We start from the raw sequence: 26,555 nt of genomic DNA on the forward strand, positions 1-26,555 counted from the left end.
GTTAATCACTTAAGATCATGGGGAGACTGAATGAAACCTTTATAAAGCAATAAGGGCTTTTAGTGTGACGTGAGTCACTCCCTCAAACATCCTAAATACACTGAACCAAATTGTAAAGTGTTGGTTCCATTTTTTATGGGCCTAAATAAAAGATCCCAGAAATATTCCATATGACAAAAGCTTATTTCTCTCACATTTGGAGCACACATTTGAACATTGCCAAGATTATCCATCCACCTGACAGGTGTGGGATATCAAGAAGCTGATTAAACAGCATGATCATTACACAGGCCACTAAAATGTGCAGTTTTGTCACACAACACAATGCCACAGATGTCTCAAGTTTTGAGGAAGAACATGCAATTGGCATACTGACTGCAGGAATGTTCACCAGAGCTGTTGCCTGAGAATTGAATGTTAATTTCTCTACCATAAGCTGCCTCCAATGTAATTTTAGAGAATTTGGCTGTATGTCTAACTGGCCTCACAACCGCAGATCATGTGTAACCACACCAACCCAGGACATCGACATCCGGCTTCTTCACCTGCGGGATCGTCTGTGACCACTCACCCGGACAGCTGATGAAAATGGGTTTGCACAACCAAGTCATTTCTGCACAAGCTCATCTGTGTGTTCGTCGTACTCACCAGGGTCTGACCTGACTGCAATTTGGAGGTGTAACCGACTTCACTGGGCAAATGCTCACCTTCGATGGCCACTGTCACGCTGGAGAAGTGTGCTCTTTACAGGTGAATCCTGGTTTCAACTGTACTGGGCAGATGACAGGTTTCGTGTAGGTGAGCAGTGTGAATAGAGTGCCCCAATGCTGGCAGTGGTATGGGCAGACATAAGCTGTGGACAACAAACACAATTTATCAATGGAAATGTGAATGCACAGATATAACGTGACGAGATCCTGAGGCCCATTGTCGTGCCATTCATCCACCACCATCACCTCATGTTTCAGCATAATAATGCATGTAGCAAGGATCTTTTGTACACAAGTCCTGGAAGCTGAAAATGTCCCAGTTCTTCCATGGCCTGCATATTCACTAGACATGTCACCTATTGAGCATGTTTGGGAGGCTTTGGAATGACATGTACGACAGTGTGTTCCAGTTCCTGCCAATATCCAGCAACTTCTCAGATCCATTGAAGAGGAGTGGGACAACATTCCACAGGACACACTCAACAGCCAGATCAACTCTATGCGAAGGAGATACACAGCATGAGGCAAATGGTGGTCACACCAAATACTGACTGGTTTTCTGATCCACTCCCCTTTAAAAAAAAAGATATCCGTGACCAACAGATGCATATCTGTATTCCCAGTCATGTGACATCCATAGATTAAGGCCTAATGTTTCTGTACAGCACTTTGAGATATCAGCTGATGTACAAAGGGCTATATAAATACATTTGATTTAATGAATTTATTTCAATTGACTGATTTCATTATAAGAACTGTGTTACAGGTTTAGTTTTTTCCATTTATGTTTTGAGGTTGGAGTTTTAGCACGTTGACATGTCGGACACACTGATTGGTGTCACTTCGTTAGTCAGTATGTGTCACACCTGTGCTGGCTTGTCCGTCTCATTAGTTGGAAGGTGTTTCACCTGTGCTGGCCAAGGTGATATTTAAGACTGGCTGGCCCAGTGCGATGTGGGGGGGTTCAGTTGGTGCGCCCTAGACCAACAATCCTTTATCTGAGCTTCCCTGGTTTTGGTCTTCTTCCTGTCCATAGGTGTGTGGGGTTTTTCCTTTGTTTGACAAATTTAGTGGGCACTCGTGGTGTCTTTTACGCTCCAGTTGTTGCTAGTGAACTTTCAGTGGACACGTCTATGAGTGTCTTTCAGAAACCCTCCTAAAATCACTTGTTTTGGTTGTTAATGACTCTTTGTTTGTTACCCTTTCTGTTTTGAGACATTATTTGGATTTCTTACTGGGAAATGTAACAAATTGGGGACTCTTCTGGGATCTTGTTTCCTGTGAGTATGGTAGTGGCTCTAGTCACCTGCTCTGTTGTGCCTAGATATTTTAGTTCAAAATACACTTTTGTGGTACATCCTTCCAGACATTGTGGTTTTCTTATTGAGGAACGGAACAACTAACTCAGTGAAATCTTTGAATTTGTATATTGTGTTTATTTTTGTTCGGTGTAAAACGTTTTGTATTTGGGTATGTATGCCTCAAACATTTATCATACACATTATCTATTTTCAACTGAAGTGTTATCAGATGTTTGTTTTGGGCATTTTAAGTAAAAGGTATTACATAGGCATACAGCCAAATAATCAGAAAAATCATTGATTTCATTTACCGCATGTAGGCCCGCCAATCAAACAGCAGGGGACATTTAGTAAAGTGAGGCCAAGGGGCGGGAGTGCTGCCCGCCCGTGCGCGCATGGAAGTGCGCATCCCACAGGTGCGTTCGTGACGTCACAACCTTAGTTACTGTAGCGCGAGGGAGAAAGATTTATTCTCAGGAAGTATTTTTTTTTATTGTCCACACAGGTGTACTAATACCTTTTGAAACGTTGGTTTAGACCTTTTGATCATTTAACTTCGACTTGATTTACCTGGCCATTTGGACTTTTTAGACGAATATAAACTAGTAGAGGTAAAGCATAGGAAATGGGTAAAAAAATGAAGGAAGAGAGCTTGGATTCCGTGGATTCGTTGGAATATGGTGAGTTAATTTCACATCGCTGGTTACGTTACCTGGCTGGCTCGTATTTGTCTAACCTCAGAGTAGTGTCACATTCTCGGTCTTCAATTAAACTATTTTTATTTACTTGTCCCCAGTCTAGCCTATTTGCGTTTTTCAGTGATGAAACCAGACAGTTCCTTATGAGTGGTGGAACCGATTAGGCCTAACTTTAACGTTACTACTTTACTAGAGGTGTCACATTTGGGTTTAAAGCCGATGACTGCATATTTGAATAGCCTAATAAGAATTTGTGACATTGTCAATTGCTTAGTATTCAAGATTTAGATACATATGTAGTTTATAGGCAAAGTTGACATTAATTGTTTTCATGACGCAAAGATATTACTGATGTATTTTACAGAAATACTACATCAATTGATTTGGTTATTGCATCTTTTAAACTAAATATATTATTAATATATAAATGCAATCGGTGATATAAAATAAATATTCAGTAAGCATTAGTTTAACAATCTACATGTTTTTAGCTGAAACGGGGCTAATTGACTGACTATCCGTGACTGACATAAGATTAAGAAACCGCTGACTCACAACCACATTTCAAGATTGCAATTCATGTATTATACTATTCTAACGCTCAACAATAAGTTGAGACTCTGAGTTCTCCATCTGTTGCCCGTCCCTGTTCAATGGCATGTCAATGCTTTTATGTAGGTTTTTGGTTTTGATGGTGAAATATAGAGGAAGTTTGATAAAAACAAACGTGAGGCATTTATTCTCTTTCAGTCTGCTGTGTGTTGTGGTGGGGGTCTTTTGTTTTGCTTAAGTCCCTCTCTGGGTGTGCCTATGTGGTGTGTATAAAGGCTCACTGCCTTAGTGTGACCTATTACATGTCCATTTTACTCAAGGGTTGTGTCCAAAATTGCACCATATTCCCCATATAGTCCACTACTTTTGAGCAGGGCTCATGGGGCTCTCAAAAGTAGTGCACTATATTGGGAATAGGGTGCTATTTGGTCCTTAAACCCAGTTGTTTGCATGAGATTAATAGTCTATTGACATTCTGGCACTGCTATTCAAATAACCATTCCATGTAAATTCAGCTGCCTCTTGGACAGGTAAACGTGTCCAGTCTGTTCATCCTGTTTCCTAAGAAGGAAGTGGATTCACAGGGTTTCTCCCTACCACTTAGACTAGGTGACTTTTGTTCCTTTGAAATCTTATGAGGAATCAAAGATGTATTGCTATTGACAGATATTTCACCTCAGCTGCTTCTGCTAATATTGATACAAATTCTGTTACTATTAATTGATGCTGGTCCTGACCTGGCTTTTAATTTCAGATTCTGTTAGAACGGGTCACCTGCGCTCTCTGTTCTCTAGAGGCACCATGGGGTTGTTTTAGCAAGCTCCACAAAATAGTCGGATGAGTGAGGGAATGGGTGAATTAAATTTGATTTATCTGTTATTTTACTAGGTAAGTTGACTGAGAACACGTTCTCATTTGCAGCAACAACCTGGGGAATAGTTACAGGAGAGAGGAGGGGATGAATGAGCCAATTGTAAACTGGGGATTATTAGGTGACCGTGATGGTTCGAGGGCCAGATTGGGAATTTAGCCAGGACACTGGGGTTAACGCCCCTGCTCTTACAATAAGTGGCATGGGATCTTTAATGACCTCAGAGTCAGGACACCCGTTTAATGTCACATCCGAAAGACAGCACCCTACACAGGGCAGTGCCCCCAATCACTGCCCTGGGGCATTGAGATTTTTTTTAGACCAGAGGAAAGAGTGCCTCCTACTGGCCCTCCAACACCACTTCCAGCAGCATCTGGTCTCCCATCCAGGAACTGACCAGGACCAGCCATGCTTAGCTTCAGAAGCAAGCCAGCAGTGGTATGTAGGGTGGTATGCTGCTGGCTATAAATACTGGGCTAACTAGTAACTAAATCCGTTCCTTAAGCGCTCCCTTTCTGTGTAAGAAGAGGGTGGGGTGTGTGTGTGTGTGTGTGTGTACCCATAGTCTTACAGTCAAAAGTTTATCACTTAATTAGTTGACTGACGCTGGCCTTGACAACCCAATGCATGTTTCCTCATAGGCAGATTCGGTATAGGAGACACACACACACTATGCAGCCTATCCAGGGGAGAATGGCTGGCCCTTTTCATTGAATGGCTGCCCCCCCATTTATATTGAATGGAAAAATGGCAATCTTTGTCGTCAATCTTTGTGCAAATAAAACATTTTTTTTGTGGAAAATCATGGTACCGATAATTGCTTCTAATACACCAGATGTATGTCCTTGAACCTATTTCTGTCTGTAATAAAGCTCTTTTGTGGGGAAAGCCTGGCCCACCCAAGGCTGCACCCCTGCACAGTCATTTGAAATCCATTGATTAGGGCCTAATTTATTTATTTCAATTGACTGATTTCCTTATGAACTGTAACTCGGCAAAGTCGTTGAAATTGTTGCATTTATATTTTTGTTCAGTGCATTCGGAAAGTATTCAGACCCCGTGATTTTTTTCCCCCCACATTTTGTTACAATACATTCTTATTCTAAAATTGATTTAAATTGGGTTTTTTTCCCCTCACCAATCTACACACACTACCCCTTAATGACAACGCAAAACATTTTTTTTAAACATTTTTGCAATTTTTGTTATGGAAATATGACATTTAGATCATTTGAAGTACTTTTGGCAGCAATTACAGACTTGTCTTGGGTATGACGATACAAGCTTGGCACACCTGTATTTGGGGAGTTTCTTCCATTCTTCTCTACAGATCCTCTCAAGTTCTGTCAGGATGGATGGGGAGCGTCACTGCACAGCTATTTTCAGGTCTCTCCAGAGATGTTCGATATGGTTCAAGACCAGGCTCTGGCTGGGCCACTCAAGGACATTCAGAGACTTGTCCCGAAGCCACTCGTGCATTGTCTTGGAAGTGTGCTTTGTGTCATTGTCCTGTTGGAAGGTGAACCTACACCCCAGTCTGAGGTCCTGAGCGCTCTGGATCAGGTTTTCATCAAGGATATCTCTGTACTTTGCGCTGTTTATCATTCCCTCAATCCTGACTAGTCTCCCAGTCCCTGCTGCTGAAAAACATCCCCACAGCATGATGCTGCCACCACCATGCTTCACCTTAGGGATGGTATTGGCCAGGTGATTAGCAGTGCCTGGTTTTCTCCAGACGTGATGCTTGTCATTCAGGCCAAATAGTTCAATCTTGGTTTCATCAGACCAGAGAATCTTGTTTCTCATGGTTTGAGAGTCCTTTAGGTGCCTTTTGGCAAACTCCAAGGGGGCTGTTGTGCTTTTTACTGAGGAGTGGCATCTGTCTGGATGCTGCTGAAATGGGAGAACCTTCCAGAAGGACAACCATCTCCACAGAGGAACTCTGGAGCTCTGTCAGTGTCCATTGGGTTCTAAGTTACTTCCCTGACCAAGGCACTTCTCCCATGATTGCTCAGTTTGGCTGGGCGACCAGCTCTAGGAAGAGTCTTGGTATTTCCAAACTTCTTCCACTTAATGATGGAGGCCACTGGGTTCTTGGGGACCTTCAATTCTGCAGACATTTGTTGGTACCCTTCCCCAGATCTGTGCCTCGACACAATCCTGTCTGATCTCTACGTACAGTTCCTTTGACCTCATGACTTGGTTTTTGCACTGACATGCACTGTCAACTGTAGACCAGTGTGTGCCTTTCCAAATAATGTCCAATCAATTGAATTTACCACAGGTGGACTTCAATCAAGTTGTAGAAACATCTCAACAGCTCCTCTCAATAGAAACAGGATGCACCTGAGCTCAATTTTGAGTCTCAAAGCAAAGGGTCTGAACTCTTATGTAAATTAGGTAATTTATTTTAGGTTTTGTAAATTTGCAAACATTTCTAAAAACCTGTTTTCACTTTGTCATTATGGGGTATTGTGTGTAGATTGATGAGAAATGTTTTATTTAATCCATTTTAGAATAAGGCTGTAACGTAACAACATTTGGGAAAAGGGAAGGAGTCTGAATACTTTCCCGACTGCACTGTAGTTGCCAATGGTAGCCTGCAGTACCCCGGGTGGCCTTCAACTTGAGTTACTAAATGAGAAGGGGCAGCACTAAGTTAGCCTGCAATGCCACTTCCTGGAGTAGCTCAAACTGAATGTTGTCTCCAAGAGACACCATCTTAACAGGCTTAATTTGGCTTCAATGCACTATGAATTAATGGTGTCATGATCGATGGCTTTGTCTGTTCATATATACAGTCATGGAGCCTAACTCACTGCGTGCACAGTGATTAACATAACTTTTTAGGAGGGTATCACAACACCACATCACAACCCAAACAGTAATACCTCCACGTGTATACCTCTAATTGGACAAAAAATTGTTGATCCTTTTACGTCACCACTCTATCCAAGGTCAAGCCAAATCACTTGAACTTACATACAGAGAGATTCATTGTTTGGGCCAAAGTACTGAAGTAAAAAATGTCCTGACGTCTGAGGTTTTGTAGAATCCAAAATCCTTTATGCCATATTCTAGTGGAGCAGATGGTTAAAAACCAGGAAGAATAAATAGCACATCAGGAAAGGGTTACTGTCAGTCAGTTTCCAGGTAGTGATTTGCCCCAAAAAGACAGCTTTGTAATCTGATATTAATTTACAGCCGGCAATGAGGCAGAGGAACAGGTTTCTTTGTTTGGGATATCCACATTCCTTCTCTCGGACTTGCACTAAGGTTGTGTATTCTGTCAGTTGGAAGCCAACAGCGTGCCTCATTGTAAATCATTCATACAGTAGGCCTTGTAGTTAGTAGCTGCAAAACAAAGAGTATGATTGTCAACATCCTATACATTTATTGTGTACTCGCTACAAAGCTTACATTTTCACTCATTTTCTTTCCACATGCAGTAGGCTATCTTCAGGAAGTTGTTACTGTTAGCAGTTGATGTTATTCTTCAATAACACAGACCCCAAAGCAAATGGGTTCATTCAAAGAGAACAAATCATGCTGGGAAGTAGATGGTCGATGTTCATTCTTCCCTGTCCTCAGTGTTTCTCTCCACAGAACAATGTGACAGAATGTAATTTATAACCCCCAACCCTAGCCTGTGGTTGATCAATTATAGTTCCTTGCAGTAAAATTGGGCCAATGGCCAAATAACAAGTATCCTGTTTCAGGCTCAGTGTATTGACGATTTGGACCAATGAGAACTTGACACATGTAGCTATGAGTCCCGGACTGAAATTCCTACACAGATTCTAAACAGATGTTGAACTGAAAACAACTTTCTATTGATCGTTAATTTCCTACTGACCTTTTAGTACTCTGTGTATTCTGAAAATATTCTTACATTACTAAAACATTGAGCTCTCATAAAACAAGATAAGTAGGTATATAGGATTTAACGGTCTCGTCAGATAAAAGAGAATCTACTTAAAGTCAATTCAGAAAGATTCATTTATTGGATATTTAGAGCTTCTTAAATTATACCTCTGAGTGAGACATTGTAGGCCATGGACCTAATGAACAGGCCTACATTGTATATTTAAAATTCCTAACTCGAAGTCATAGTTGCTGACTTCATTGTAGACATGAGTGTTTTGTGTGCTTCCAATCAGTAATTTGTGTATAATGGCCAACGAGACCTGGCCTGTTATCTACCCCATAGCAACCTAATTGAAATGAACAAAGTAAACCTCATGCTCAACTGCATATTCCTCGGACAGGTGCAATGTTCAACGGGTGCTGTATCTTTCATTTGTCATTTTATGAAGCCATTTTATTCTGGGATTTAAATTTGGTTTATTGTGAGGAGATAAGGAAGTGCCCATGAGAACAATAACATCTTCTTAGAAATGTTTCGCTTGCCAAACAGGATACAGACCAAACAAACGTAATTTCTTACTGTGGTAATGGGAGTGAGTAGGGCTGTGATGGTACCAGTATTGCAATATTTTTTTCCATGGCAAAAATGAAAACACAAAGCAGACCAAACTCTGTGGTTAATTAAAAGGTGTTTATGTAAAATAGTGTGCTATAGCTTGGGGAAAAAAAGTGACTGAATGACAACATAGATCTCTGTTACCAACATTAGGGCTGTTTTCCTGGAGAAGTTAAATCTGCGTTGTGTTTTGGTTCCTTGCCTTGATACTAACGAGTAACGTGATGCTGGTCCCGGCCCTAGTTGTGAGTGACTATGAAATGCAGGGTTTCGGTGGAAAATGTCTGATGGAATATTTTGATCTGAGCATCCCTTTAAAAATGCACTGCTCTGCTTTGAGCCTGCTTCCTCCATCTTTGAATTCAAACTCTAAAATCTCGCCCATCACATACTGCCCCTTCTCTTTCGTTTTAGGCTACCTTTCTTTTAAGGTTGCATAAATCATAAAATTTGTCATAAATACATTGACTTATGCAATGTAGAGATAAAAAGGAGGGATGATGAGACACGGTACCAGTCAAAAGTTTGGACACATACTCATTCCAGGGTTTTTCTTTATTTGTACTATTATTCTACATTGTAGAATAATAGTGAAGACATCAACTATGAAATAACACACATGGAATCATGTAGTAACTTGGAATGCATTTGAATTAACAGGTGTGCCTTCTTAAAAGTAATTTGTTGAATTTATTTTCTTAATGTATTTGTTGGCAAGAACAGCTCAAATAAACAAAAATAAATGACAGTCCATTACTTCAGTCAATCCGGAAAATGTCAAGAACTTTGAACATGTCTTCAAGTGCAGTTGCAAAAACCAAGCGCTAAGATGAAACTGGCTCTCATGAGGACTGCCACAGGAAAGGAAGACCCAGAGTTACCTCTGCTACAGAGGATAAGTTCATTAGGGTTGCCAACCTCAAATTACAGCTCAAATAATTGCTTCAGAGTTCAAGAAACAGCCGAGTGGCGCAGCGGTCTAAGGCACTGCGTCTCAGCGCTAGAGGCGTCACTACAGACCCTGGTTTGATCCCGGGCTGTATCACAACCGGCCGTGATTGGGAGTCCCATAGCGCGGCGCACAATTGGCCCAGCATCTTCCAGGTTAGGGGAGAGTTCGGCCGTGGTAGGCCGTCATTGTAAATAAGAATTTGTTCTTAACTGACTTGCTCGTTAAATTAAAAAGGAGACACACATCAACTGTTCAAAGGAGACTGTGTGAATCAGGCCTTCATGGTCGAATTGTTGAAAAGAAACCACTACTAAAGGACACCAATAAGTAGAAGAGACTTGCTTGGGCCAAGAAACACGAGCAATGGTCATTAGACCAGTGGAAATCTGACCTTTTTTAGTCTGAGTCCAAATTTGAGATTTTTGGTTCCAACGGCGGTGTCTTTGTGAGACACAGAGTAGGTAAACGGAGGATCTCCGCATGTGTGGTTCCCACAGTGAAGCATGGAGGAGGAGGTGTGGGGGGGCTTTGCTGGTGACAGTCTGACTTATTTAGATTCAAGGCACACTCAACCAGCATGGCTACCACAGCATTCTGCCACGATATGCCATCCCATCTGGTTTGGGCTTAGTGGGATTATAATTTATTTTTCAACAGGAAAATGACCCAACACACCTCCATGCGGTGTAAGGGCTATTTGACCAAGAAGGAGAGTGATGGAGTGCTGCATCAGATGACCTGGCCTCCACAATCACCCGACCTCAACCCAATTGAGATGGTTTGGTATGAGTTGGACCACAGTGTGAAGGAAAAGCAGCCAATGAATGCTCAGCATATGTGGGAACTCCTTCAAGACTGTTGGAAAAGCATTCTAGATTAAGCTGGTTGAGAGAATGCCAAGAGTGTGCAAAGCTGTCCAGGCAAAGGTTTACTTGAAGAATCTGAAATATAAAATATATTTTGATTTGTTTGAGACTTTTTGGTTACTACATGATTATTTCACAGTTTTGATGTCTTCACTATTATTTTATAAAATAGTAATAATAAAGAGAAACCCTCAAATGAGTAGGTGTGTGCAAACTTTTGACTGGAAGTGTATCTTTAATAGCTCTCTTTTTCTCCATTTGACAACTCTTAAATGTTATAGGAAGTGACACTAAGCAATGTAATTCCTGTAACCCAGTCATCACAACCCAGTCATCACCACCACAGTTCTCCAGTGTACTGTACAGATTGTACAACCTGTAAAGGAGTGTCAAGGTCTTATTCTTTTTGCTCTATTTCCTCCTTCTCAAGCTGAAGACTGTCACTCATTAACTCAATGAGGTGCATACTAACAAAGGCTACTCTTGTTGCTTAGCAACAACCTCCCACCTCAATTAACCCTCAAACTCACAGGCACGCAATTCTCTCCATAGAATCTCACACACAGTAAAGCTCTTTTGAATATCAATGCATAATGCCTTTACCAAGAGATGTTTTCCCCATGTATTCTATCTAATCTGACTATCAGCATTTTATTATTTTTGTGTTAATGTGCATAAATAGCTTGACATTTATTTTGAAGAATAGACCTTCAGAAAATAGTTAAATTCTGTTATTGAACAATTATCTCTCTGTTTTCTTTTCAGGGGAACCTGCTCAGTATGACCCCACCTTCAATGGACCCATTCGGAAAAGGTAGCCTCTTCCGCTAAGTATCTCTCACTTATTTTCTCTTGCTCTCTATATTGTATTTACCTCGCCACCAATGTTTTTTTTTTGCCTTTACCTCCCTTATCTCACCTCATTTGCTCACATTGTATATAGACTTACTTTTCTACTGTATTATTAACTGTATGTTTGTTTTACTCCATGTGTAACTCTGTGTTGTTGTATGTGTCGAACTGCTTTGCTTTAACTTGGCCAGGTCGCAAATGTAAATGAGAACTGGTTCTCAACTTGCCTACCTGGTTAAATAAAGGTGAAATAAAAAAGCCTACAAGCCTAGCCCTAACTATCACTCTATCTCTGTATGCAAATTGTCCATTGTATGTCTAAAGTGCCTTTGCTATGCATACTTTCTGTAAAACAATTCTACCCGGAGGCATGTATGACACAGCAATGCTCAAAATCACTTGGTGTGTCATTGTCTCTCTGTTCTCCCCCAGAGGCTGCACTGATATCATCTGCTGTGTTCTCTTCATGGTCGTGATCCTTGGCTACATGGCAGTGGGAATTTTGGGTAAGCTGTGCCTTCTACGCACCTCCCACTTCTCTGACCTTTTTTTTCTCTCTCACTCACACAAACGTACTTATTCTGTATGATAATTATTATTTCTCTCGTGCCATTAGATGAAATCTGATTCCTGACGTTATCTCTCTCTGGCTGTCACCCTCTTTATGACTCTTACGTCCCTTTTGAAACTCTGGTGTCCTCGCCATAACACCCTATGTAAATGTAGTATTAGCAGGCGGAAAGCAGTCTGGCTAAACAAAACAACAGTGACATAATCACCTTGGTCCCTTCCTCAATTCCAACAGATTGTCAAAACACCACTCACAAGTGAGAATAGAACTCCATTATTGAGAGTGCACTGAAAACATAAGTTTGTCATTGAATCTGATTTCCTGACTTTTCCCCTCTCAAGGTCTCAACTCACCCTTTTCTAGTATTATAAGGTATCTCTATGGCCTTGATATTTTCCTACTTTTTCTGTCTTTCGGGCGAAAGACCGAAAGACACTTCTGACAACTCTGACTCCCACCCACAGTGGTTCCAAAGAGCAGTTCCGAAGCAGAAGCTCACCCTCATCCATGACCTGTCATCAAACACATTCCAGCAGCTACTCACTCTGCCTTATCTAGAGTCAATAGAGCTGCCTGATAGGAAAGGAGGTCATATGAATATATGGCCAATATCAATAGCTTAGTATGTGATTAATGTGATAGGATATTGTGCATTGACCGGATATAGAGTCGTGGCCAAAAGTTGAGAATGACACATATTAATTTTCAGTCTGCTGCCTCAATTTACATATACTCCAGAATGTTATGAAGAGTGGTCAGATTAATTGCAAAGTCCCTCTTTGCCATGCAAATGAACTGAATCCTCAAAAAAACATTTCCACTGCATTTCAACCCTGCCACAAATAATGTCAGTGATTCTCTCGTTAACACAGGTGTGAGTGTTGACGAGGACAAGGGTGGAGATCACTCTGTCATGCTGATTGAGTTCGAATAACAGACTGGAAGCTTCAAAAGGAGGGTGGTGCTTGGAATCATTGTTCTTCCTCTGTCAACCATGGTTACCTGCAAGGAAACACATGCTGTCATCATTGCTTTGCACAAAAAGGGCTTCACGGGCAAGGATATTGCTGCCAGTAAGATTGTACCTAAATCAACCATTTATCGGATCATCAAGAACTTCAAGGAGAGCGGTTAAATTGTTGTCGAGAAGACTTCAGGGTGACCAAGAAAGTCCAGCAAGTGCCAGGACCGTCTCATAAAGTTGATTCAGCTGCGGGAACGGGACACCACCAGTACAGAGCTTGCTCAGGAATGGCAGCAGGCAGGTGTGAGTGCATCTGCACGCACAGTGAAGCAAAGACTTTTGGAGGATGGCCTGGTGTCAAGAAGGGCAGCAAAGAAGCCACTTCTCTCCAGGAAGAACATCAGAGACAGACTGATATTCTGCAAAAAGTACAGGGATTAGACTGCTGAGGACTGGGGTAAAGTCATTTTCTCTGAATCCCCTTTGCGATTGTTTGAGGCATCCGGAAAAAAGCCTGTCCGGAGAAGACAAGGTGAGCGCTACCATCAGTCCTGTGTCATGCCAACAGTAAAGCATCCTGAGACCATTCATGTGTGGGGTTGCTTCTCAGCCAAGGGAGTGGGCTCACTCACAACTTTGCCTAAGAACACAGCCATGAATAAAGAATGGTACCAACACATCCTCCGAGAGCAACTTCTCCCAACCATCCAGGAACAGTTTGGTGATGAACAATGCCTTTTCCAGCATGATGGAGCGCCTTGCCATAAGGCAAAAGTGATAACTAAGAGGCTCGGGGAACAAAACATCGATATTTTGGGTCCATGGTCAGTAAACTCCCCAGACCTTATTCCCATTGAGAACTTGTGGTCAATCCTCAAGAGGTGGGTGGACAAACAAGACCCCACAAATTCTAACAAACTCCAAGCATTGATTACACAAGAATGGGCTGCCATCTGTCAGGATGTGGCCCAGAAGTTAATTGATAGCATGCCAGGGTGGATTGCAGAGTTATTGAAAATGAAGGGTCAACACTGCAAATATTGACTCTGCATCAACTTCATGTAATTGTCAATAAAAGCCTTTGACACTTGTGCTTGTGATTATACTACAGTATTCCATAGTAACATCTGACAAAAATATCTAAAGACACTGAAGCAGCAAACGTTGTGAAAATTAATATTTGTCATTCTTAACTTTTGGCCACGACTGTACAGTAGGCCATTTATTGAAAAGGGTGTTGGTTTAGTATATAAACTTACCAAAACCAGGTAATTGATGTACATGAGCTTTGTATGTTCATTTGGTTTCCTTTTTGACAAATGTATTAGTCATTTGCTCATGTGTTCTTTGACTGTGGTAAATATATTGGTGTCCCCATCTCTCTATTAGATATTGATGTGTTTTTATATTTCCACCAGCCTGGCTTTATGGTGATCCTCGGCACGTCCTCTACCCACGGAACTCTACTGGAATGTTCTGTGGCATCGGGCTCAATGTGTAAGGACCTCTCTCTGGTGTTTGATGTGTTTGAACTACAAGTCCTTTATGAACCATCAAGTATTATTTTGTTCAGAACACTTGATGCTATGTAATGTGAATTTACTAATCATGCATTTTTGCCATGAATGCAACTGATAAAAGTGGAAAATGTGACCAAATCGAGTCAGACATTTCATCGTTACATAATAATTCAAGCTTTGCATGCCTCACTACATACTGAACTGTCATGTTATATATTTAGTTCAGAATGCATAGTTTGGTAACTTTTGCTTTCGCAGAGCTCAACCCAGCGTGTTCTACTTTGACATACTGAAATGTGCCACATCAATCAACGTCATGGCCGCTGTCCTTAATGGGTTACAGTGCCCCACCACACAAGTACAGTAACATCACACCTATATAATATCTTTGTTTCTCTAAAGGCTGATGTCAGGAGTAATAACGAACTCTGTGCACATCTCCAATTTCCCATTGTGTTTGAGTGTGTGTTTATACTCTTGTTAATACCTGGGTCCAATTTGTATGTATATGTATTGTCTTCATCAAGCCGCTGGGAATCATACAAGTTGTCATCTATTTCCTTTTCATTTCTGTGAGGTCTTTCTTTCATTGTCTGTACATCCCAAAATGACTTTATTGTCCCCATGGGGAAATTTTGTTGTAGTGTCATGTACACTTTTAAATACAAAACAAAATTGACAATACAACTTTCATAACAGTTACATAGCAATAAAACATTAAAAAACACAAAATATATTATGTGTATCTGCATATCTGAGACAGGCATCACGTTTATGGCACAAAGTAAAGACCTCTTCTTTCCTCACCCTGCAGGTGTGTGTGGAAAAGTGCCCAGATGTATTCTGGGCTCTGAATCCTTTGGCCTACTTACCGAGTGCCAAGCCACGAGACTACTTCAACCAATCACTCTGCGTGCCATCCTTTGACCTAGCATCAACTAAACTGGTAAGTCCCACCCTATTCTTACGGAGGTTTGTCAATTCACTTCTTTAGATAGGCTTTCATTGATCATTGTTGTCATTGACTCCTCAAAGCCTTGGACTATCTTTTGGAAATAGATTTAACAGGAGGGGTTTCCTAGTTTTTTACTCTATGTAGCTAAAGATAGTATTTTATCCTTTTTTCCCCGCTTTGCCTCTCAGAATGTTAAAGAAATTGTGGATCAAGAGCTGTGCCCGTTCTTCTACACTCCTACAATCTCTGGTGAGTGTGCCTTTCTTTTTTCATATTTACTTTCATAATTACAGATCTAGATGCTTTTAAGTCATTAAATGTAAACATTTCTAATGATTTCCTCTGTCTAGTGCTGGGAAGATGCATACCTGATGTTACCGCTCTGAAAAATATTCCAATTGACTTTGTCAATACGCCAGGCTTGCCATCAAGCATCAATGATACAGTCAATGGCATCAGGAACGCCACAGGGTAGGGGGTCACACACACACACACACACACACACACACACACACACACACACACACACTGTAAATACCCATTAATAACCCATAATCTCTCTTTCTCACTGCCAGTGAAAGGTCCTTGATTGAGTGAGTGAGTTAAATTGATCTCACATCAATATAGTAGACTAGTTCCTTTGTGTAGACTTAGACCTGTGTTAGCATGTTTGTGAGTTAGTGTCTTGCCTTATGATAGTGGTAGCCCTTTGCCATACTGGCGTAGTCATCTGCCCTGTCATTTAGCTCCAGTAGTAGCCTTGCACATGGCTAGAACGTTACTTTTAGCATTAGCTTTTAGTACAGAATCGATCCACATAGCCTTGGGTTGATTCTGAGGATAATATTAACACTGAGTCTGACCATGATGTCCAGACCTGAGTGGTAATTTTTAGAATGTCATTAACTAAGTATAAGACTTAAGATAAGTAAGCTATTAGACTTTTATGTTCATCCTTTGACACATAAAACACATGCGCATGTGTAGTAGTGTGCACTTGTTAGTATTTGATACAGAAACAACCCAAAGATCTGTCAGTTGGCTGTAGTTGTACAACCTCCAAAATTACCCCTCAATGTGCTGTAGTAATCAATACACTTACTGGTACTGAATACCAGCAGTCAAAGAAAGCTTTTAATGTTACCATCTCTTTGTATTGAGCTCTATAAATACCACCAATGTATTTTTATTTTACCTATATTTAACTAGGCAAGTCAGTTAAGAACAAATTCTTATTTACAATGACGGCCTAGGAACAGTGGCAGAACGACATCATTTTACCTTGTCAGCTCGGGGATTTGATCTAGTAACCTTTCGGTTACTGGCCCAACGCATGAATGTACTATTACAAAGAAACCTCTTTATATTTCTCTTTCTTTGTTCCTCTCATCTCCTCTACTTCTAAATCTTCTGTGCTTTTATTTTTATTTATCATGTAGTACTCTGCATCATGCTGTTTTGTGTCAGAGACATTGTCAGTAATTACTAGTGTTAACAGGTCTTTTCCCGGTTTGTGTTGTAGTGACATAGTAAACAGCTTCAATGCCAAGGAGATCGGAGTGAGAATCTTTGAGGACTTTGCGTCATCATGGCAGTGGATCATCGCGTGAGTCTCTCTCGGGCTCATTTTCAACTACTGCCAGTTACTTGTCAATTCACAATTTCCATTGTCCTGTACTGTTGTATTAGAATAGGATAAACCAGAAAATGTTGCATTGTTGTTAAGCTTCTCAGCTGATCTTTCAGTTTACACAAATTTAACTCATTAAATATAAGATATGCTCTACTAAGAATCTAACATTTATTAGAGATGGCATGCTTATTAGGACCGGAATGATACATATGACCTGAAATGTATCTTATTTTTCTTTCTTATTCTCCTCTACCTTTTAACTTGACCCTCTCCGCTCTTTCAATCCTCTCTTACTCTGCTGTGTACCTCTCCTCTCCTCCCTCAGTGCTCTAGTCATAGCCATGGTTGTCAGTTTTCTGTTCCTCCTCCTGTTGCGGTTCATTGCCCCTGTTATGGTCTGGGTCCTTATATTTGGAGTTTTGGCAGTAGGTGCATATGGTAAGTCATTGATGATAATAATATGTCTATTAACATTTTTGTAGTGTATCTCTAGTAGGTTTATATGTAGGTCACAGTGGTTTAAGAACATTGATTTTTCAGGATGGTTAAAGCATCTTATTTCTCTCTCTTTTGTTCTGTCTACCTGTCTGTCTGTAGGTATATATCACTGCTGGTGGGAATATGACAACTACAGAAAGTCAACCGTCTCCGTCACTGACATAGGCTTCACCACCGACTTCAAGGTCTACCTTCAGGTTAAGGAGACCTGGCTGGCCTTCTGTGAGTCTGATATTACACATACTCTTTTTATGTCTCTGTTTACAGACTGACAGACATGCCTTTCTGATGACAACTTTGTACCGTTGTGTTGACCTATCTGCTTTCTCTCATTCTTTCTCGCTCAGTGATAATCCTATCTGTGGTAGAGGCTATTCTTCTCCTGACCTTGATCTTTCTACGGACCAGAATCCTCATCGCCATCGCTCTCATCCAGGAGTCCAGCAAGTGAGTCAAGTTAGATATGAGCCAGGATTACACATACTGGCCCATACTTACACACACACACACACACCCATGTATTGTGACAAATATTCTACCAATATTGTTATACAACCTAACTTTTCAGCACACGTACTGTACATTTTTACAGGGCTGTCAGTCACATGATGTCTACACTGTTCTACCCTCTCGTCACCTTTGTTCTCCTGGTGGTGTGTGTGGCCTACTGGGGCATCACTGCTCTGTATCCTCTCGCAGTCGTGTAAATATTTGATTTACACTGCCTATTATAATATTATGACAAATAATCATAAGGTCTGTTTTGTATCTGTGTTCTACTGAGCACTGTCTACAAACTCCACGGTAACGTTAACACACTTAACAGAAGATGTTTAGGTATCTGGCCACTTCAGGCAATCCAGTGTACAAAGTGGTGACTCTCAACTCTACTCAGGGTAACTGTGGCCAAATCGGCGGCAATGTGACCTGTGACCCACAGGTAAGTGTCCCTGGCAAACGTTGACCCAATAGAGATAGATGCAGAAAATCCCAACTCAGATATCAGAAACACACACAGAATGTGTATACTTGCTTCAGCCATCTGCGTAAAAAAAAATGAATATCTGTTTGACCCCTTTCCGTGTCTCCATTCATATTTCATCCCTTCCTCTTTCATCTCTCCCCCCTCCTGTCTTTCCCTTCAGACATTCTACAACTCTACAGACTACTCGTGGTGCCCGTCGGCGCGCTGCATCTTCATCAAGTACAACAACGAGGGCCTGCTGCAGAGGAACCTGTTTAACCTGCAGATCTACAACGTGGTGGCCTTCTTGTGGTGCATCAACTTTGTCATCGCCCTGGGCCAGTGCACCCTGGCTGGGGCCTTCGCCTCCTACTACTGGGCTTTCAGCAAGCCCTCGGACATCCCCACCTTCCCCTTGTCCCAGGCCTTCATCCGCACGCTACGGTAAGGGTGTTGACACGTTTCAGCAGTCGGGCTGTGGTGGTGCCTTTCCTTGCCTGAGTGTTCACAGACCATATACTTGTACAGTTATAATTTGAGCCAGAATCCAATTTTGTATTTTGTTAGCTATCCATTCAACTAATTCCCTTTCTCCCCATATGTCTATAGCTGTGTTCAAATACTCAAACTAACTGTACTATTTGTTACGTGAATTGAGTATATAGTATGCTTATTGGTTATAGTATGGATATAGTTAGTATGCCAAAAGTTCCCAGAATGTCGTACTAAATTTGCCAAAATACGAAGTACACATTCAGTGGACACTATTTCCATGCTTTTAGGGCCCATAGTGCAATTTTTCAGAGAATGGGTGTGGTTCATAGCTTTTCAGAGTTGAAGAAAATGGCAGAAAAGATGCAGCCAAAGTCAGTCGAAAGCGGATACAAATTCATTGCTTTAACTAATTAAGACAAATGTTAAGATGTTGAGCAATGTAATAAAGTAATGACTTTTCAAATAAGTTACGTTACACGTTTTGTTGGCCGACAACTTGTTAACTACTCTTTCCTTACGAACCGCATAGCATTACAGCAGTATGTACCGGTATGTAAGCTAGTTACCTAACGTTAGTTGCCTACTAATACATTGAACTTGCCAAGAAGTATATTAACTACCCCATGTTTATTGACTTGATTATTCACATCATTCTTAGGTAAGTCATTGTGCGTTTCAATGGACATTGTTAATTCTGGCTATCTACTCTGATTTCGGAGCACTCCCGCTCAGAATAACTGGTGAATTTATGAATACTCAACACCCATTGACTATAGCGGGTGTCAGTAAACTTTGGAGAAAAAAAAGTGTAGATCATTTAATTGTTGCCAGCAGCACAGTTACTGTCACCAACTCTCTGGATAACATGAAAACAGCCTAACCAGCTCTGATAGGGTGAGTAAAATGGTCAGAGTGAGGTGTTCTCTCATTTGTGTCTGGAAGTAGCTATCCAACGTTAGCCAGTTCGCTTGAGTGCTTGACTGACCTACTCCTTGGCCAAAGTGTCCAGTTTGTGCTCTGAACGCTCCGAGAGCGAAACACTCTGAATTTAAGGACAGACAATCTGACAACGCTCTGGATTTATGAGCGCACTCCAGATTGAATTTAAGAACACACCCGAAATTGTAAAATGTTTAGCTAGTCCTTTGTTATGCTAGCAAGATGTTGCATAGCAAAGCATCAACTTCCGGTAGACAGGCGAAGCTCTAGTACGCGCAACTGAAATGATACTATTCGTTTACAGTCTACTAAAATGAACTAATAGTATATACTATTGTTAGAATGGGTATTCGAACACAGCTGATGTTGCTTCTCTTAGATACCATGTTGGCTCCCTGGCGTTTGGTGCTTTGATCCTCACCCTCATCCAGGTAGTTCGAATCATCCTGGAGTACCTGGACCACAAGACCAGAGGTAAGGCTGGATTTTCCCTTGGAAACCTGTTATTGTTCTCCGATTTAACCTCTTCGAGTCGATATCTGCGCACATACGGAAATCGAATTGGCCTAATATGGAAATAGTCAATTATGCCAAGCTCTCACATAATGCATGTTGTAATGTAAGGGTAATTGAGCTCCCCAGCTTGTAGTCGTAAAACCCGGAAAGTAGTTACCTCTGGTTCGTTCAGCCATCCATTTGGGGAAAGAATAGGGTTTTTGAATAAATGCTGAAAAATGTCTGAGGTTAACATAGGCTTAGGAGATCTTATACTTTTTGTTCTATGAGATAATAGCAGTCAACATTACCTTTTGAATTATGAAGCCTTTGTGTTGTTTTTAATTTCATAAATCATATGATATATCCTACGTATGTGTTGACCACATACTTTATTATATATTTTTTCCTTTTATCCAAAAACCTTACAAAAACACAATTTTTCCCATAGGCTTTTTGAAAAAACAATGGCGGCGTTCGTGCCTACAAAAAGAGGCCATTACTATTTCTCTCTGTCTCATTCTCTCTAGCGGCTCAAAACCCCTGTGCTCGGTTCCTTATGTGCTGTCTGAAGTGTTGCTTCTGGTGTCTGGAGAAGTTCATAAAGTTCCTCAATAGAAACGCCTACATCATGGTCAGTCTCTACTACATCCTCACATGTACCTGTTAACTACAACTACGTGTCTGTCAATCTCTCCCTCAGTTCCCCCAGTGTAGAGTATTTCTGGTAGGCTATGTATCTAAGACACAGTCCTCTTTTTCCCAAAGATTGCCGTATATGGAAAAAACTTCTGTGTCTCCGCGAAAAACGCTTTCATGCTTCTAATGAGGAACATTGTCAGGTGTGTGTTCTAGTATTGGTTGGTATGCCTGTGGGAATGTGTAGACTTGTTTCCCCCCCCTCTTACATAAGAACATTTGTATAGATTTGATTGACTGCTGTGAAACCATAGCTGAATGCCGGGGATGTTTCCCTGACGTGCTGACTGTGCCCCTCTCCTCAGGGTGGTGGTGTTAGATAAAGTGACGGACCTGCTGCTCTTCTTTGGGAAGCTGCTAGTGGTGGGAGGAGTAGGTAAGATGACAAACGCCAACATAATTATAATGCCATTTTATCATTGGTCATATTTCTGAATAGGAGCTCCTTTTGTGCATTTTACAGGCCAGAAGTGTGATTAGATAACCTTTCTAAATTAATCAAATCTTTAACCAATCCTCCTCTTCTCTTCTCAGGAGTCCTGGCTTTCTTTTTCTTCTCTGGCAGAATAAGACTACCAGGCAGCAATTTCCGTACAGAAATGCTCAACTACTACTGGATGCCCATTATTGTAAGTGACAATCATACGGTGCATTGGAAAAGTATTCAGATCCCTTCAAAAAAAAATACTTTACAGCCTTATTCTAAAATAGGTTCAATTAAAATAGTTCCTCATCAAGCTACACATAATACCACATAATGACAAAGTGAAAACAGGTTTTTTTATTTATTTTTGCAAATTTAGAAAAAAAATAATAATAATGCCTTATTTACATAAGTATTCAGACCCTTTGCTATGAGACTCAAAATTAAGCTCAGGTGCATCCTGTTTCCATTGAGCATCCTTGATCTTTCTACAACTTGATTGGAGTCTACCTGTGGTAAAAATCAATTGATTGGACATGATTTGTAAAGGCACATACCTGTTTATATAATGTCCCACAGTTGGCAGTGCATTTCAGAGCAAAAACCAAGCCATGAGGTTGAAGGAATTGTCTGTAGAGCTCTGAGACGGGTTTGTGTCGAGGCACAGATCTGGAGAAGGGTACCAACAAATGTCTGCAGCATTGAAGGTTCCCAAGAACACAATGGCCTCCTCCATTCTTAAATAGAAGACGTTTGGAACCACCAAGACTCTTCCTAGAGCTGGCTGCCCAGCCCAACTGAGCAATTGGGGGAGGAGGGCCATGGTCAGTGAGATGACCAAAAACCCGATGATCACTCTGACAGAGTTTGAGTTCCTCTGTGTAGATGGTTGTCCTTCTGGAAAGTTCTCCATCTCTCTACCAATCAGGCCTTTATGGTAGAGTGGCCAGACGCAAGACACTCCTCAGTAAAAGGCACATGACATCCCGCTTGGAGTTTACCAAAAGGCACCTAACCATAAGAAACAAGATTCTCTGGGATGTGTGTTTTGTCCAATATTTTTATTTAATGTATTTTTATGTTTTAATCCCACCCCCGTCCCCGCAGGAAGTCTTTTGGTAGGCCGTCATTGTAAATCAGAATTTGTTCTTAACTGACTTGCCTAGTTACATAAAGATAGAATTATGAAAATAAATAAATAAAGGGAACACTAAAATAACACATCCTAGATCTGAATGAATGAAATATTCTTATGAAATACTTTTTTCTTTACATAGTTTTGAATGTGCTGACAACAAAATCACACAAATTATCAATGGAAATCAAATTTATCAACCCATGGAGGTCTGAGTCACACTCAAAATTAAAGTGGAAAACCACACTACAGGCTGATCCAACTTTGATGTAATGTCCTTAAAACAAGTAAAAATGAGGCTCAGTAGTGTGTGTGGCCTCCACGTGCCTGTATGACCTCCCTACAACGCCTGGGCATGCTCCTGATGAGGTGGCGGATGGTCTCCTGAGGGATCTCCTCCCAGACCTGGACTAAAGCATCCGCCAACTCCTGGACGGTCTGTTGGTGGATGGAGCGAGACATAATGTCCCAGATGTGCTCAATTGGATTCAGGTCTGGGGAACGGGCGGGCCAGTCCATAGCATCAATGCCTTCCTCTAGCAGGAACTGCTGACACACTCCAGCCACATGATCTAGCATTGTCTTGCATTAGGAGGAACCCAGGGCCAACCGAACCAGCATATCCCCTCACAAGGGGTCTGAGGATCTCATCTAGGTACCTAATGGCAGTCAGGCTACCTCTGGCGAGCACATGGAGTGCTGTGCGTCCCCCAAAGAAATACCACCCCACACCATGACTGACCCACCGCCAAACCGGTCATGCTGGAGGATGTTGCAGGCAGCAGAACGTTCTCCACGGCGTCTCCAGACTCTGTGACGTCTGTCACATGTGCTCAGTGTGAACCTGCTTTCATCTGTGAAGAGCACAGGGCGCCAGTGGCGAATTTGCCAATCTTGGTGTTCTCTGGCAAATGCCAAACGCCCTGCACGGTGTTGGGCTGTAAGCACAACCCCCACCTGTGGACATCGGGCCTTCATACCACCCTCATGGAGTGTGTTTCTGACCGTTTGAGCAGACACATGCACATTTGTGGCCTGCTCGAGTTAATTTTGCAGGGCTCTGGCAGTGCTCCTCCTGCTCCTCCTTGCACAAAGGCGGAGGTAGCGGTCCTGCTGCTGGGTTGTTGCCCTCCCACGGCCTCCTGATGTACTGGCCTGTCTCCTGGAGGCGCCTCCATGCTCTGGACACTACGCCGACAGACACAGCAAACCTTGCCACAGCTCGCATTGATGTACCAACCTGGATGAGTTGCACTACCTGAGCCACTTGTGTGGATTGTAGACTCATTCTACCACTAGAGTGAAAGCACCGCCAGCATTCAAAAGTGACCAAAACATCAGCCAGGAAGCATAGGAACTGAGAAGTGGTCTGTGGTCACCACTTGCAGAACCACTCCTTTATTGGGGGTGTCTTGCTAATTGCATATAATTTCCACCTGTTGTCTATTCCATTTGCACAACCGCATGAGAAATGTATTGTCAATCAGTTTTGCTTCAGTGTGATTGACTTGGAGTTACATTGTGTTGTTTAAGTGTTCCGTTTATTTTTTTGAGCAGTGAATTTGGCCCCCTATGCCAAGTGTCACGTCTTGAGGAAATCAGGCTCCGCTCATCACCTGGCCAATACCATCCCTATGGTGAAGCATGGTGGTGGCAGCATCATGCTTTGGGGATGTTTTTCAGCAGCAGGGACTGTGAGACTAGTCAGTATCAAGGGAAAGATGAACGGAGCAAAGTACAGAGAGCTCCTTGATGAAAACCTGCTTCAGAGCGCTCAGGACCTCCAGACTGGGGTGAAGGTTCACCTTCCAATAGGACAACGACCCTATGCACACAGCCAAGACAACGCAGGAGCGGCTTCGGGACAAGTCTCTGAATGTCCTTGAGTGGCCCAGTTTTTTAAAACGTTTTTTATAAATGTACAAACATTTCTAAAAAACATTTTTTTGCTTTGTCATTAGGGTTATTGTGTGTAGATATATTTTTTTAAATCCATTTTAGAATAAGGCTGTAATGTAAAAAAGATATATTAAAAAAGTCAGAATGCACTGTATTTACAGGTATTCTATAGTGGAAGTGAAAGAAGCAGTTAACAATCAATTAAATGTGTGTTGGAGAAAGTAATTGACAGTGGTGTGTATGTCTTCGTGGTAACAGGTGGTTGTGGTGGGAGCGTACCTCATTGCTCATGGATTCTTCAGTGTGTACAACATGTGTGTGGACACACTCTTCCTCTGCTTCTGTGAGTAGAGCACCTCCAGCAACACACATCACTGTATTCATATACTGAGCAGTCACGCATTACATTGCTAAATTTCTTGCTTCTTTGCACAAAAAAATCTTTCAACATACCTGTCTATTGATTTTCTTCGCTTCCTTCTTGCTCCCTTTCTCACAGTGGAAGACTTGGAGCGACATGACGGAACGATGCAGAAGCCATACTACATGTCCAAGAACCTGATGAAAATCCTCAATAAAAAGAACAAGGGACTTAAAAAGGGCAAAGGAAAGGATTGATGAAATATAGCCTTGAGATTAATCACTGTATAGCACAGTCACTTTCAACAACCTAGAAATACCCAAAAACATCACATCCTAGAAATATAATTACACTTTTTTAGTTTTATATTTCAGCCTTATCACAAACTTGATAACTTTTTTTGCACTTTCAATTTGAGATTACATGTGACCACTCGTGTGATATGAGAGATTTTCTTACGTTCCAGCTATTTCTCCTAACAATTTGAAGTGACCAAAGCTAGAGCCGTTTATTCGTCTCTGACCAAAACCAAATGTTTATTCTCTTGCAGGGCTTATTTGTTTTCAGAAAAGAGATAATTTTCTCAAGTAAACAAATGATTTATCAGAACAAAAACTTTTGAGACAGATCATCACAATAACAGTTTTAAATACTTTTTTATGCTCCTCAGTACTCTGTATATGATTTCATGTCAAGGTCTTTTTTTTAAGAGAAACTAAGTTTTATGATTTTAATTTTTTTTGTTTTTATATCATGTAGATATTTATTAATCACTTTGACAATTTATTAAAGACTTAACTGTATTTCTATTTTTTTAATCCATGCTGACATCACCTGTATGTTGCCTTGTGTAATGATGGATTCCTCTATAGGAAAATAGCTCTGGTTTATTTCACACATCTGCTTAAAGCAGTGGTGCATGTGATCTTCTGACATGCTCTGTTGAAAATCATGACACTTGCAGGCACTTGTACATGGGCGCTGAAGAAGAAGCTCTCTTTTTAGCAGAACTTATCGCAAGAGGTGTCTGAACTGGGGCCCTATTTCTATTCTTATAAAGTACTGGACCCTGAAACAAATCAAATTCAGTCTAGAGTGAGTGTGTTCATCCATTTGGCTGCACTAAACACAATTAATTTTAGTTGTCAAAGATTAATGTTAATTTACCTACTAATATCTCATGTCGAAATCTCACTACATTCCTCAACCTCTTGTCTGTGGAGATCCAGAGAGAAAAGTCATGTGGGAGTCTGCAGTCGTCATGTTGTATCGTGATCTACTTCAGGATAGACTCATCACGTGATCGGTCAATAGTCCAGTACATGAGAGCGCGTGCCTTTGTAATAAACTCACGTTAACTGGATTTAAAGCTTTATTTTTAAAAAAAGAAGCTTTTTCGAACTTAAACTTTCCCCTTTTCTTTTTATGTCAGATGGTCCAGCAACATCCTCAGACAATTGATGACATTTTTGTGATTCTATTTTCTGGAAAAGGCTTAAAATAAAGGTTAAATCGAGGTCATGATCAACCAAAACACAGGGCCCTGGTAAATAGTATTACATTGCAGGTTTCTGGCTTTTGTTCTCTTAGTCATGATCAGCTCGACTATAATCATATTACAAGCATAGCAATAGATGGCATACACCTGATCCAGCTATTTTAGTTTACAGTGAAGCTGAGTATAAGCTGCCTGAACAAAAATATAAACACAACATGTA

At 41.2% G+C, this 26,555-nt stretch overlaps 1 protein-coding gene across 3 annotated transcripts; it reads left to right on the plus strand.

Annotated features, from left to right (window-relative positions):
- Positions 1–1,656: 1,656 nt before the first annotated feature.
- Positions 1,657–25,640, plus strand: LOC118398294 (choline transporter-like protein 4). 3 transcript variants are annotated; one of them, XM_035793492.2, is made up of 22 exons: positions 1,657–1,746; positions 11,199–11,247; positions 11,718–11,791; positions 14,239–14,317; positions 14,599–14,698; positions 15,155–15,286; positions 15,484–15,544; positions 15,646–15,766; positions 16,818–16,901; positions 17,254–17,366; positions 17,526–17,648; positions 17,774–17,873; positions 18,019–18,111; positions 18,264–18,366; positions 18,572–18,834; positions 20,204–20,298; positions 20,850–20,953; positions 21,088–21,161; positions 21,324–21,394; positions 21,553–21,647; positions 24,735–24,819; positions 24,976–25,640. In XM_035793492.2, exons 3-22 carry the CDS (start codon positions 11,752–11,754, stop codon positions 25,092–25,094), a joined length of 2,055 nt encoding a protein of 684 aa, XP_035649385.1. In that variant the 5' UTR covers positions 1,657–1,746; positions 11,199–11,247; positions 11,718–11,751; the 3' UTR covers positions 25,095–25,640. The 3 variants fall into 3 exon arrangements, 2 of the variants coding, with proteins under 2 accessions (XP_035649385.1, XP_035649384.1); XM_035793491.2 differs by lacking the exon at positions 1,657–1,746 and adding an exon at positions 2,450–2,691; XR_004828600.2 differs by lacking the exons at positions 1,657–1,746; positions 21,088–21,161; positions 24,735–24,819; positions 24,976–25,640 and adding an exon at positions 2,447–2,691 and having other exon boundaries at positions 21,553–21,588.
- The last annotated feature ends 915 nt before the right edge of the window (positions 25,641–26,555 follow it).

Source organism: Oncorhynchus keta, chromosome 19 (assembly GCF_023373465.1).
Source record: "Oncorhynchus keta strain PuntledgeMale-10-30-2019 chromosome 19, Oket_V2, whole genome shotgun sequence".
Taxonomy (NCBI): Eukaryota; Metazoa; Chordata; class Actinopteri; order Salmoniformes; family Salmonidae; genus Oncorhynchus; species Oncorhynchus keta.

Excerpts from the sequence above, each read along its gene's own strand:
- LOC118398294 (XM_035793491.2), top strand. The coding sequence starts at position 2,637 with ATGGGTAAAAAAATGAAGGAAGAGAGCTTGGATTCCGTGGATTCGTTG. Across the intron at positions 14,318-14,598 it reads TGTGGCATCGGGCTCAATGT|AGCTCAACCCAGCGTGTTCT; the intron begins GTAAGGACCTCT and ends TTGCTTTCGCAG. Across the intron at positions 21,648-24,734 it reads ACTACTGGATGCCCATTATT|GTGGTTGTGGTGGGAGCGTA; the intron begins GTAAGTGACAAT and ends TCGTGGTAACAG.